Here is a 14,701-nt window from a genome sequence, read left to right on the forward strand (position 1 = left end):
TAAATTTGTTAGTTGGGTTTCGTCGTACTTATATAATAGATCATACAGCGTAGTTTTTAGGAATGAGCGGTCATATTTGTATACCAATTCTGGCGTACCACAAGGTAGTCACTTAGGACCTTTACTATTTATTTTGTACGTTGACGGCTTACTTTCTATTATAAAACACTCATCTGTTTTAATTAACGTTGTTGGCTAAAATTTTGATGATTAAAATTTTCGAACTTGAGTCGTTGACTTGACGACTGCTTACTCCTACAAAGTGATCTAAATAGTTTTCGCGAATGGTGCTCTATCTATTCACATGATTTTTGCGACCCTTATATTCTTAAACTTTTTTATATATCATTTGTAAGACCAATATTTAAATATGGCTGCTTAATATGGGCTCCCTTTTATTCAGTCCATATAAACAGAATAGGAGGAGTACAAAGAAGATTCATGCCAGAGTACAATCATAGGCTCACGCTCATAAATCTTCCATCGCTTTCTAAACACAAAGAGTATATTCAGCTGTGCTTTATTATTTAGAACAATTAAACTTTATTTATAGCCGTACAAGTGTTAGAAGACAAGTTCCTTTGCATCCTATAACAAGCAGATCGAACTATTGTAAAAACAATTGATTTCAGTTTACAGCAAGTATTACTTTTTGGTATATTCCGTAAGCGATGATTTTTAAAGTTAAACATTTAAAGTACATTTTTACAATACTTCAGTTTAGGTTTTTTGTTGCTTTAAGCATTCTATAAATCTAGGAATAAATCTAATATTAGTCTTGAGTTTAAACGTAAGTTTGTTTAACGTATTCAATTAATCAAATTTCTTCTTCTATTTTGTTATTGGCTCAAGGTATTTTTTGCCCTACTTCAAATTCATGCTCGGCTACCTTGCAATCGACGTTACCGTGTACTTCGTTTTTTCCTCCACTAATGTGCAGCCTCAGATTGTGTGCCTCCTGCTCAATCTTAGTGAAGGAACCTTGTTCATTTCTCCTGATGATGTCGATTTCGTCTACGTAATATATTATCCGGCTGGACATGGTGACTAAGATGGTCTCTCTGGTTGGCCTATCAGAGTCACGAATAGTTTTCTAGAACCCTAGGTTGAAAGCGAGGTACGCGAAAACATCTCCTTGCTATTTTAATTCAACTAAGTCATTGACAACCTACATATTTTACCATGGCTTAAGCCTTACTATGCTTACGAAGGCGGTCTTCTAGCATTTCTGCATGTTCTTTTTAATACTTGCACAACAACTTACGATTATTTAGAATAACAGGTCCGGCAAAAAAACTTCCTGTATTTTTAAACGTTTATATTTAAAGCTATTTATAGATAAAATGGTATTCCGAGTATAGATAGATAGAGGTCTACGTGCCGTCTTTAGTTATTATAATGAGGTGGCAAGGTGAGATTCGCGCATTTATCTTAGAGCAATATATCCGTAAGGGTGGTCCTGCGATTACTTCTCATCGAGCATTTCGCATTCGATTTCAACATGGACGACATGATCCTGTTCCGGATAGAAAAACAATTCAAGTTTGGTTATTCAATTTAAGAGCAACGGGTTCTGCGCCAAAGAGGCTAAATAGAGACCTTTAACCGCAACAACGTCGGATAATGTGGCAAGTATCCCGCAATCTCCGAGGCGTTCAGCACTTAAACATGCAGCTGCCCTTGGATTGTCTGATAGGAGTGTTAGACGAATTTTGCACACAAATCTTCATATGCATCCCTACAAAATGATGATCACACAAGAATTAAGTGAGAGAGATTTTGAAACTCGCTGAGCTGTTTGTGAAGACATTCTTCAAAATATTCCCGTTGGTGCTGTTTTAATTTCGTCGGACGAGGCCCATTTCGATTTATCGGGTACTGTAAATAAACAAAATTTCGGATAATAGGCAACAGAAAACTCTCAAGAAATTCATCAACAACCACTCCACAGCCATTATGTGACAGTTTGATGTGCTGTTGCTGAATTTGATATACTAGGTCCGTATTAAATGGGCACAAAGTTACACTTAATGCAGATCGCTACAGTCACATGATTGAGCCCTTCCTAAAACCAAACTTAAATCAGTTTACTAGGAACCACAAAGAAGTCTGATTCCAACAAGATGGAGCCACATCACACACTTCACGGCGCTCACTAACCATTTTAAGAGAGATGTTTCCAGGGCGTCTTCTTCCTTTACGAATAGATATTACCTGGCCACCAAGGTCCCCCGATTCATCACTTTGTGATTTTTTTCTTTGGGGACATTTAAAGGCCCAAGTCTACACTCATCGCCCAACATCTTTGAAAGCACTTTAGGAGGCAATCACTCAGGAAGTGGCAGCCATTACACCACAAATGACTCGATGAGCAATGGAAAACTTACGGGAAAGGCTTCGTAAATGTATTAATAATAGAGGACAGTATTTAATGGATCTAATGTTTACAACAAAGTACTTATTTTATTTAATGTAAAATGGCATAGTATTTAATTTAAAAATTCAATACAATTTTTCTGAGATCTTTTTGCTGGACCCTGTATGTAGTGATTTTGAAAATCGCTAGAATATACAAATCCAAACATTTTAGTTTCTTTTGTTCTATTTTAAAAAAGTCATCTTAAAGGCTTCAAAAAGTTTAGTTTTAAAAAGCCAAAGTCACGAAGAAACTGGAAAATTTATGACTCACCAATAATGCCTCATTTAAACATCCCAATGGAAAGTAACTGTATGAATGTTGATTTGTCACATTTCTTGACGTTTCAACGTTGATAGGAATGATTTTTGAACAAATGTCTGTGGGTATGTTTTTAGGTAATTTTAGGATACCTTTCTGCGTCTGTTAAATCTCAAAAACCAGAAATTTCTCAGTTGCTGTTAACATTCCAAAGTTTGAACAACGTGCGACAATTTTGAGCTTCATACGTTATGTGACATTAAATAATTTTAAAAAATTATGTAAATCTTTAACCAAAAATAACGAAAACAAAAATGTCTTTTAGAAGTCTTAAAAATATTATGTTACATAAATTCGGTCTTATATAATTGTAGGCCCAATTCTTTAAATTTTTTTGCTTTCTTTTATATGCGGCCATTAAATGTAATTATTTCAAATTTTCTCTGACAGAAAAGACTAGAAAAATATAAGAAATAAAATACTGTCATAATAACTTTTGCCAAAAACAAAAATAAAAAAAATGGTTATCTTATTCTTGAACGTTAAACTATACCTATACATACCTAACTGATGAAAGTTTCATCTGTACATAAGAAGATGTAAGATCCTTGATATTATTATTCTTGAATCAGGAAAAATTTTGTTTTTGCTTTCAATACAGTACGAGTAGGCAGAAGGTAGGTGTGTTGTGTATGCCAATGATTTATTCATGTTGACTATTTTTGAAACGCACAACAGGAGTAAAAGTAGAAAATAGAAATTTTCAAACTCTAGGTTTTTTGTTTTTCCTAAATATTCGTAGAGCGTAGGTTGTTGTTTTGTTTATTATTATGATAATAAATATTGAAAAAAACTATGGTGGTAGGTTGGTAGACGATGTTTTTTGTCAAAATTTATTGTTTTCAATACCTTTATCTTGAAAATCATATAACCTACAAAATGTATGCACAAAAACATGAGAAAACATATTATTTCTAGGTATCTGTGACCTAGATTGAAGTTAAGAAAACAACTTCTGTTTTTTCCAAATCAAATAAATAATTTCACCTTTCTGCATGTTTTTGTTTCATTCCCAAATAACTAGAAAGTTATTTCAACGACTATTTCCCAATTCTTTTTTAAAACTCTGTTTACCAATTTGTTGGTAACTAAAAAATGTATCAACCCTTTCTCAAATTTTCCCCAGCACTTACCAATATTTATCCATATCCTTTTCAATTCTACCCAATGAATTTTTAATCATGTCCCAAACCATTTCCTGTTCTTTCCGAACCCATTTACATTCTTTTTCCAACTCTTTCCAAAATTCTTGCCCAGCTTTTTGTCAATTTATTTGCCAATTGTATTTCAAACTCTTTGTATATTTTCCACTTTTGACTCAATCAATTTCGAATACACTCCAAACTTTTCGTCCACTCTTTTCAATGCATTTGTACAAAACACCTTTTTAGCCCTTCTTTTAATATTTTCCCGATCATTCCAAAACCTCAAGTCGCTACCTGGGTCTGGTTACTGACAAATTCTCGAAAAGTAAACCATCTATAGCAACCCTTACCTTATTTATTCTTCCACTTTTTTCCAACATTTTTCATCCGATCCACAAAGCTTCTATTACAACTATTTCAATATCAACTTTCAATCCATTTTCATTGTTCTTCGGGTTTTGAATCATTCCATTGAGAGAAGTTGCTTTTTAAAGCCATTCAAACGAAAAACTAACTGAATTCCTCAAACACCTTCAAAACTTCTTTTAAACATTAAATATTTTATTTTAAACTCTTTCAACCTTAAGATAAATTCCATCAGCTGTTTGCAAAACAAGTTGTCTATTATCAAATCTCAATGGATATTGAGTTTTATCGCAAAAACTAAATTTAAAATTTCTCAATAAAAGTGCCAACCCGATACGAATTTGCATTTTACCAAATCGCAGACCAATACATTTACGAGGACCTTCACCAAATGGTAAATAAAGGGCTGCATCACGCTCGGCTATTTTCTCGTGAGTAAAACGTTCTGGATCGAATCTCTCCGGATTAGGGTAATATTCCGGATCCATTTGAATCGGTTCAATTGGAATATAAACTGTGGTTCCCCTTTCAATTATGTACTTTGAATCTCCATCGGTATCAGTTGGATAATCATCAATGGTAATTCGTTGAAGAAAAGGCAAAACAGGATATTTTCGAAGGGTTTCTAGTTAAAAAAGAATTTATATCAAAATAAATGTCAACTTTCTTCTAAGAAAAACAAAAACTCACCATCAAACACTTGAAGCATGTAGTGCATTTCTTCAAGACCCTCATAAGTCAACTTGCCTCCATGTTTCTCCAATACTCCATTTATTTCAGCTCTTAATCTATCCTGAATCTCGTCATTCTTAGCCAACTCCAACAAAGCATTTGACATAGTCGACGACGAAGTCTCAAAACCCGCCAAATAAAAGACAAAAGTCTCAGCAGCAATCTCTTCCAGAGTCAACCCCGTTTTAGGATCATTCTTCAAGTCTATCAAAATACCCATAAAATCATTGAGTTTGATGTTATTCTTCTCACGGTATTCCACAGTGTTTCTCACAACTCCCATGAAAAATTCTTCCACCTCATCGTTGGTCATTTTCATGCCCAATTTCCGAGCCAATCGTGGACAACTTTGAAGGAAAAACATTATCATATAATGCCTTTGTTCCGAAAAAGCTTTTTGTCCATAAATCCGAAATTGCGCCTTTGGATCTCTTAAGCTATCCACATCCAGTCCAAAAGCACATTTTCCAATCACATCAGTGGTGAATCTTGCATTTAAGTCTTTCAATTCGATCACAGCGCCTTCGCTTCCAACGAACTCATCGAGAATTTTTGTGAAATTTTCAGCAACCTCAACAACAGTTTGAAACATAAACTTCATTTTTCCCGACGAAAATGTCGGTGATATTTTCGATCTCATCAAGCGCCATTTAGAGCCCTCTATTGAGAAAATATGTCCACTTATAGGGTCATCCTTTTCATTGTAAAACACTCCACGATCAACGAAATTATTAAAATCTTTTACAAGAATATTTTTAATCAAATCCAAATCCAATATCACAGCACTGGGATTTTGAAAGAAATATATTCCACAAAATGGCGTCGTTCCTTTGAATTGTTTGTACAAGTCACGGAATGGATCAATCAAATGACGTGATTGGGAAACACCTTTCATATTACCAAAGAATAAACTCGGTTCATTGTGTGGAATTCCACGTTTCTTCCAATAATTCATTCGCTCACGAAGAAAATAGAATAGAATCGATAGAAGACCGACGATAGTCGAGATTAAATAAAGAACGAAAGCCATGGCTTTTTATTGACGAAGTTTATCAATTAAATGAGGTATTGATTACTTTTACAGATTGTATTTATAGTAAAAAATTATGTTTAATTGTGAAATGATAAGAATAACAAAAAACTACTTACAAAGTTATCAGTTAAATTTACTATCTTTTTCTGACGAAATAGTAAGAAAATGCTCATACATTGAGGAGTTAACGGATAACATTTGTTATCTTACACTTCAGTCTTTCAAATGCAAAACTAAGTGAAGTATGCAACCGCATTGCTCTTGAGGTCTTATAACTACACTATGAATAAGGTGACCATATTTTTAAAAATGAGTTTTGGGAGCACCTTTTTAGTATTGAGTAGAATTATGGATGTGTAAAAGATATAAACTAAATGGCAGAAACACACTTTTCCATATAAACAATTACTTTGAACATCATGCTTTCGTTCAAAATACCAAGCTCAATTTTGGTTAAATGGATCCGTCATAAAGAACACTGACGTACTGGGAGTGATGATAATCTTCAACTGTGTTTTGAGACACTGTTCAATCAACAAAAAACTGACAGTTCGGTATACTCTATTAATTTGTGAAATACTAGATCCGTACTTTTTTAAAAACTATACCAGCCAAAATGTTACAGTAACCGCTTCAGAGTCATAATTACTGACTTTTTCGTTCATCAATTAAAGAACCATGATGTTCCACAATTGATTTATTAAAAAAAAAAAAACGGTTTGTAACCAAATAGGTTTACGTTACGAATACGTCAATTAGCCTCCAAGATTGCTTGATTTAACTCTACTTGACTTTTTTCTGTGTAGATATGTGAAGTCTCTAGAAAACGCTGATAAGTACATAACAATTGACTACTTAGAGGGAAACATTAAATATTGGAAAAAGTCATCTAAAATGTTACCTGCAGATTGTACTACGTCCAATCCGGCATATGCTAGAAATTGTTTTATAAATTATTTCATTTCTTTTTATTTTGATAATATTGATTTATATTATTATAATAATATTTGGAACAAAATGGCGGGCACGGCCTCGACGGCACACTTTCATCCGATATTCCAAATTTTTGATGGCGCTGAGGAAGAATTGATGTTGTTTGATGTGTGCCGAATCATCCCATTCTTTCACTCTTAAATTGTTGCTGTCTTATCAACGTACACCTCTTTAAAATAGCCCCAAAGAAAGAAATCCAACCGTTAGTTTTTTTGACTTAGGGGTGTCCCTTTAGTAACTAATCTTCAGCAGAAGAGTAGCCTAATTTTGAGTGAATTATTCTTCTAGTCACCACTAAATGAATTACCTCCCCAAGGAAACCCTTTACGTTCAAAGATATTGATACAGATGTGAATGCAGATGTGTAAATGTTGTTAAAAAAGCACCTTGAACATGATGGAAAAAGTATTCAAGTACTAAGGTGCGTAACGCCTTTTCCAGTAATCTTGTTTTAATACTTACCCTTAAACGGATATAAATCAATCTTTAAAAATTCTTAAGAAGGAATTTTGATAGACGTATAGGTTATACGTAATATTATTCGTAACAAAATAATCACATCCATTTTTGGGATTTTAGTCTTTCGGGGTTTTGAGTTTTTGGGATTTTCGTTTAGTTCGCCCTAATCAAATGTATCATTGATTTGCATTATATTCTTAATGTTGGCGATTTGATTAATAATCCGATCATGCGATTTGAGAGAACTATTAAATCTGAACATAAGTAGGTATCTAAATACATTTGTTACTAAATCATCAATTTTTTTGATTTAGCTCTCAGGGCGAATAATATCACCTTTCTTGACTAGAGTAAGACTAAAGCGATTCACTAACTAACGTTTTCCTTATATATTGGTCTAAATTTTCATTTACCCTATAGAAAAATTAATCAATTTATTTATTAAATTATGTTTTAAATTGGCTTTTTTTCATATACAGTGGACGTCCAATATAACGAATGCCCGATATAGCGAATTTGCGATATAACGAACGCTTTTGAAATTTACATTAACATCTCTAAATAACGAACGATGATAAAAATTTGCTATCCGATATAACGAACGCGTATATATACTGCCTTAAAATGATTTTTTTTCTTGCTATTGTGTGCATATATTTTTATGTCAACACATAAGTTTATTCTCGTACATATGTATGTGTGTGCGCCAAAGGTTCAAAACTTTAACAAGCTTTCTGTTTTTCGTTTAGTCTTCGCATCGCCTACTAAGACATTTTTGTTAGAATTCTTATTTTTTGGTTTGTCTATCGCTATGCAGTTTTGAATTTTATGTATGGTCTTACACACACATATTCAATGACACGACGGAAAGATAATGTTAGCAGTTAAATAGTGTTTTTTTTGTTTAAAGTCTCGTCTGGTTGAAACGCTCCGTAATAATTTTGTAGATTGAGCTTTGTGTACAAAATATTAAAATGAATACAAAATCTCAACGTACTCGGCTTTCATTAAAGGACAAAGTCAAAATTATTGATGAGTGCAACAAAGGCGTTTCACTTAAGGAAATTTCAATATAATTCGCAGTAGCTCTATGTAGCTCATATTATATGGAATCTCGATTTATTCGAGAAAATATGCGTCAAGACAAAGTGCAATGGTCATCTTCTGATGAGCCCAACCATTGCACCGGGGCGAAACGCATATTTGAACACTATGCTGGTTCATTTTTATTTTTATTATCATTTAATGATTTTAAAAATAAAAATATTATTTTCATATTTATTAAAATTCCGTGTGCCAAAATTATTAATAAAATTAATAAATCAACCACTTACTTAAATTTTTTTGAATGGAAAAGTCGATCGATATAACGAACGCTCTCGATATAGAGAATGACCTCGAACATTATATCATTCGTTATACTGGACGTCCACTGTAGTACCAAATGTTGTTATTTACGTTTTGTAAAACTTTTACGAATATAATTTTGACACTAAAATTAAAATTTATAAAAAAAAATAAATAAACATTTTGATTTGCACTTAAAAATCAACAAAGAATCATACTGACGCGAAGGTTTTTTGCATCAAATAAAGGTATATAAATATTTTCTTGCATATTTTGTAAAACTTAAGAAAGTACTTCCTACAAAATAAAAATATTATCATGACATATCACCTTATTTCAAAAACCTTGAAAAAAGAGTTTTTTCTTATCTAAAATGCAAAAATTCCAATACAAAAAATATAAAAAAGACAAAACCTCGGAAAAATGATAAATTCGATAGTTTCTTTAAAATCTTTTTAGAGTGTTAAAACTCAAGTAAAACACGGTTTTTAATTAAGGGGCCTATTTCACTAAAAAAAATTCCACTTTGTAAAAGTGTTTCACAAAAGTTGCAAACTGAAAAGAATTTTCCATTTTTCAGACTTTATTTGAAAAGTTAAAGTATTTCACCAACGTAAAATACAAAATTGCAATTAATTCGTAGTTTGAAAACTACTAACTTTGCGGCCAGCAAATGGTGTTGGAGCGAATTTGATCAATGTTGATATTTAACAATCGATGAACACGATGATATTCCAGTTTGAATTGTTGTTTATTTCCAATTTAAGACAACGCAAATTAAACTCTCTTTTGTGCAGAAATGTTTCCAATGAATAATTCTTAGTTTCACTAGTTTTTGGTCACTATTAACTTATTTCTTCGCTTTTAAAATATTCTACAAAGCAATAAAATTTTTATAAATTATTTAACAACAGCTTTTTAGAAGGAATGTTTTTTTTGTATGCTATAAACCAGGGGTCGGTCAGTAGTTTTAAGTGGGGTCCAGATACGGTTGAAAACATTTCAATCGAAGTCCAGAAAAAAAAAACTAAAAAAGTTGAATAGTTTTTATTTTGCTTCATTTAAGTTACTGTAATTATAATGAAATTAAGGAGAAAAAATATATTGACGGTCTTGAGTCAGTTTTTTTTTAATTTGGCTCACGCGAGGTTCAGCAAATGCGAAGAGTGTCATCAAAGTGGGCGTTTGACAATCTCTAATGATATTTGTTCTTCCAAAATGCTACTGTAGTGACTTCATAAGGCAATTTTAGGAATTAAGATAGCTTCTCAATCTCTGAAAAATCTTCAAGAATTGTTGGTAAATACAAAAATTCTTTTTGCCAATATCTTTTTGGAAAACATCCAGCTTACAACGAAAAGCTGACGCGTTTTTTATTAAATCACATATTTATTTCCCATTTCCTTGTAACTGGATCTTAAGCTAATTTGAATATTTCAGAACATCTTTAAGAAAATCCAAAGCTAGCACATTGCTATCTTTGTTCTAAACTCCAAGTGCTTCCTTGCTTCCGTCGTATCCAAGTTTTGTAAGGAGATAACTTTCTCTTTAATCATCCAGAAGCATTCAATAACATGACCTTTACTTAACCAACGAATATTGTTGTGTTGCAGTAAGTCCGAATACGCGCGCAGTTTCAAATTCACAAACAGACTTTTTTTTTGTAGAATTTGCTGATGAGTTGTTTGCCACAATTTTATTGCATGTAAGGCACAGTGGAACCGCTCGAGGCTTATCAGGCAGCGTAAAACAAATGTTGTTCAGTCCACTCGGTCAGATACTTCTTATTTTCATTGTCCAATTTTCGCTTTTGAGGGTCCTTATTGTTGGTACGAAAGGTTTTTAAACACACAAAATTATAAAATACTCGATAACGAACAAAAGCTCAGTAATTATATCTCGTAATAAGACTGACAAGTGAAGTATTTTTTAATTGTGTTTAAATTTGTATGCATACTCGTACATATACTATTAAATTGAATCGGTAGTATGGGTAAGTTTGACCTTTCGTGGTTCCCAGGTATATTGTTTTAACTTCTCGAAAAAATCTTTATAGAAAAATATAACATTTCAATTTCATTAAATATGCACTAATATTACGAGTTTCCCAATTCTTTACTACACAATCCAAAGAAAATGTATGAACACTCTTTACAAACAAATACTAATTAATAAATGGCCCAACAGTCCGTTGAGAACTAGGGCCTAGTGACTTATGACTCCCAACCATTCCTGTGTGCGGACCTACAGTCAAGCCGAATCCGATTGGTTTGTTCGAGAAAGCACTTTCCATGACAGGAATTACTCTTGGTGGATTTGTCAATTCTTCGGAAGAGGCAGTATCCGTGAAAAAAACTTTAGATGGCATAAGCAGGGATCGCACCCAAGACCGCTAGCATGACAGTCCAACACAGTTTTTTTTTTTTTAAATTCATTTTTAATAATTCAAACTTAAACCTATCTTAAATAAAATAAAATAAATAAATTGGGTGGCGCGACAGTCCGTTGAAAACCAAGGCCTAGTGACTTACAACTCTCAACCATTCCTGTGTGCGAGTATTGTTGTCAGGAATGGAGGGGACCTACAGTTTATATGCCGACTCCGAACGGCTAATTTTGAGAAAGCACTTTTTCATGACAATAGTTACTCTTGGAGAAATTGTCAATTCCTCGCAAGAGGCAGTACCCGTGAAAAGACTTTAGATGGCATAGGCAGGGATCGAACCCAAGACCTCTAGCATGACAGTCCAACGCACTAACCATCATGCCACGGGTACCACAACCTATCTTAAAGCTGGACAAAAATTCATAAAACTTTTCTAATTTACCATAACTTACAACTAACTTACTGGTCCCATACGGACCCTCTTAGTTAAACTATAATACTTACTACTAATGCCTTTTGGCCCTAAGATCTATTTTACTTCGATAAAATTTTATTTTTGTATTTATTAGAAAATTTTAAAAAAGACTAATATCAATGTCTTTTTTATTTTTACTTAAATCTACTTAAAATTAGGTCTTTAAATATAACTCAAAACTAACTTAAACTACCTATTCTACCTATAAACTACTTGAAACTAGAACAACCTTAGAACCTTTCTAACTATCTAACATTTTTTGTTTTTTTATATTTTGTTGTCTTTTTTTTGTAATTTTTTCATTTTGTTTTTGTGCCACCTTGCCTATTATACTTAAAACTAAACCATAAAACTATAAACAAGTATGTAAGCCGGCCAATGTTCAAAACCCCATCCCGACTTCCTACTATCAAGTGCCAATTGATGCCACCAAAACTAGTTCTCCTGTTTAACCCAATCAGTTCGGTCCCGTTCGGACACAGTTCTACTGAACCGAAAGAGCTCTGCTCCGCCTTGTGCCATGACGTCCCGATTGTATGGGAGTCGCCTATCGACGGTTCTTCGTCTGACGTGGTAGATTAACGAAACTGCCAATCTATCCTGTATCAGACCGCATTTGTCTAAAAAGAATGAAGCCTCTCAAGCACGCACTTTCAAAATACTCGTCGATGGGAGAGAACGCCCCAAAAATTAAATTGTTGGTCGAAGACATAGCTCTTGCAATGTGACCTCGAACGAGTATTATCACGAATTAGTCAACTCTGTTGATTCGAGCCCCGTTGTATAGGATCTCGTTGGAATAGTAATGAATGTAAGAAGATTCGGCTGTTCGATATAAGCCGGTACAGCGTCATAAACACTGCCACTCGAACACCCGAAACTCCTCCATCTGAGAAGGAGAAACCACACAGGACAACCAGAAACGATCATCGGCCATATGAGGGCAATGTAGCAAATTACCTTCACTCTGGGGTAAGCCGACTCCTGTAAAACAGCCGTTTCCTTAGAGCGAAGGCTCCTCTGGCCCTGGTCAGAGCAGTATTTATATGCCTGTCGAAATATAAATACTGATCAAACTAGATACCGAGGTACTTCACTACACTTTTGCAAGCTAATCGCTGCCTGTGAAGATCAACGATGAACATCTTGAGCCAATTCTTGCACGTATCCCTCGTGGCTCTAGCCAACGGAGTCCGGAACGGCACAACGCACTTACCATCATGGCACCGGAACTACTTAGAAAGCAAATACCAATATTAATAACAATGCATTCATATACCTCAGCATCTTTTTCGTAGTCAAAACATTACATGAAACCGAAAATGCTAAGTCATTCTATCTTATCTGCAAAAACATTCTTATCTATATGCCATATCGCTCTTAGACTTAAGTCTAAATTGGTTAAGCCTCACTGATAAAACACTTAAAATATTACAACAATAAGTGTAAGTGTTAAGACAAAGTGGCCAATGCTGTTATAAGACAACTATGATGAAGCACTGAGGCGCATAGCAGAGTTTGCAGCTATTTGTTTACTAAGCATATCTACAGGTGTCAAATAGAGTAGGGTGTCCAGTGGTATAGATAAGGTCGTACGAAGCGATACGTTTATGTGTAAGCAAGCCAACACTTTGCACTTTGCTTACCTTGTGTGGTTCGACACCTACTATTCATCAATCTGCCATCGCCAGGTTAAAACTTCCATACAAATCTCATTTAACAATCGTAATACCGAGTAAATTTACAAACGCTTGTAAGCAAACGGGAATGTCTATCTTCACCTTTTATCGATATAAAATCGATAAGCAGAACAAGTTACTATGGGGTTTGAAATTCCTGTTTCTCATCGCCGAAGTTTTCGCATCACAGGTATAATAGAGAAGAGACCACTTTGGCAATAATTTCGGAGATCTGTAAAATTCTAGAATCTGAAATGCTGTCACGTTCCAGCTCTGGTCCCAATGAAAACATTACAACCGCTAAGTTTTGTTCGTTCTTTTCGCCCACAATCCATATCACCCAAAACATTTTTATTTACATTTTGTTGTTGTAAATATTACCAACAAGTTAAAACATGTTTTCGATTTGATGGCATTCAAAATAAAACGAAGCTATCGGTCTTATCGTCCAATAAGATAACAAGAACAAAAATTGAAGATTAAAAACCTTTTGAACTAAAGACAACTAATAATTTTGAATTTCTGAAAGATTTAATCGTTATGGTTTTAGTCGGAAACAGATAACACCGATATCCAGTTCATGGGAGGTAGTACGTAAAATCTTTATCTTTCTGAATATACTTTCTGGGACTTATTTGAATCCATGTTCGATGAGTTCTGTTCTTCTTCTACAACTCGCATAGGAAGTGATTATCCATTCTACTAGAACTACATAAAAACAGAATTATTAGAAATCGTGCTTTTAATAAACATAACTCTGTGAAGAAACGTAAAAACCAATCTTGTATGTCTAAAAATCTTCAACCGAAATTAAGAAATCAGTATGAGACGAGTCCATTTAGCATGAACTTGAGTCAATCGTCCATACAACGTTTAGGAGCAGTCTTTTTTTAAGCTAAATTCACATTTTTTGTAAAGAGGATTGAACATCATAAAGCTACAAGAAACTATTATAGGTATTATTAAAAAAAATATACTCTTCCCATTTTTGCCCTTGACACTTGAATTGCTTAGAGTGGTTTATATTGTCCCTAACAACAAGTTCTACCGACAACTGATACCATGTGTCGTAACTCCATTATCATTTTGTTTTACGTTATTGTTATAAGACACCGTAAATTTGAAAGTTATTCTGTTAACGATTTTAAGGCTTTTGGAAAGTGTGCAGCTTCAATCCCATCCCTAAGCTGGCTATAAAGATCAAACTTCCAGATTTCATCACACACAAATTTTTATAGAGTGAAAATAAGTATTTTTTAACTAGAAAATTTCATTAAACCAATTTCTAATAACATCTTGACACGACACCTTACTGACTTTAAATACTCAGAAGTATGAAAGCCGAAAGC

The 14,701-nt window shown here is 33.7% G+C and overlaps 2 protein-coding genes across 3 annotated transcripts in view; one reads left to right on the forward strand and one right to left on the reverse strand.

Moving 5' to 3' along the window:
- Nucleotides 1-14,701, forward strand: part of LOC129942090 (gamma-aminobutyric acid type B receptor subunit 1) — a 561,118-nt gene that overhangs the window by 152,248 nt on the left and 394,169 nt on the right. The window lies entirely within an intron of this gene.
- Nucleotides 4,423-6,035, reverse strand: LOC129942091 (cytochrome P450 6a2-like). Its single transcript, XM_056050890.1, has 2 exons — nt 4,939-6,035; nt 4,423-4,873 (listed from the first exon to the last, which is right to left on the reverse strand). The coding sequence occupies exons 1-2, from the start codon at nt 6,008-6,010 to the stop codon at nt 4,449-4,451; spliced, it is 1,497 nt and encodes a 498-aa protein (XP_055906865.1). The 5' UTR covers nt 6,011-6,035; the 3' UTR covers nt 4,423-4,448.

Source organism: Eupeodes corollae, chromosome 1 (genome assembly GCF_945859685.1).
Source record: "Eupeodes corollae chromosome 1, idEupCoro1.1, whole genome shotgun sequence".
Classification (NCBI taxonomy): Eukaryota; Metazoa; Arthropoda; class Insecta; order Diptera; family Syrphidae; genus Eupeodes; species Eupeodes corollae.

Excerpts from the sequence above, each read along its gene's own strand:
- LOC129942091 (XM_056050890.1), bottom strand. The coding sequence starts at position 6,010 with ATGGCTTTCGTTCTTTATTTAATCTCGACTATCGTCGGTCTTCTATCG. Across the intron at positions 4,874-4,938 it reads CATGCTTCAAGTGTTTGATG|AAACCCTTCGAAAATATCCT; the intron begins GTGAGTTTTTGT and ends TTTTTTAACTAG.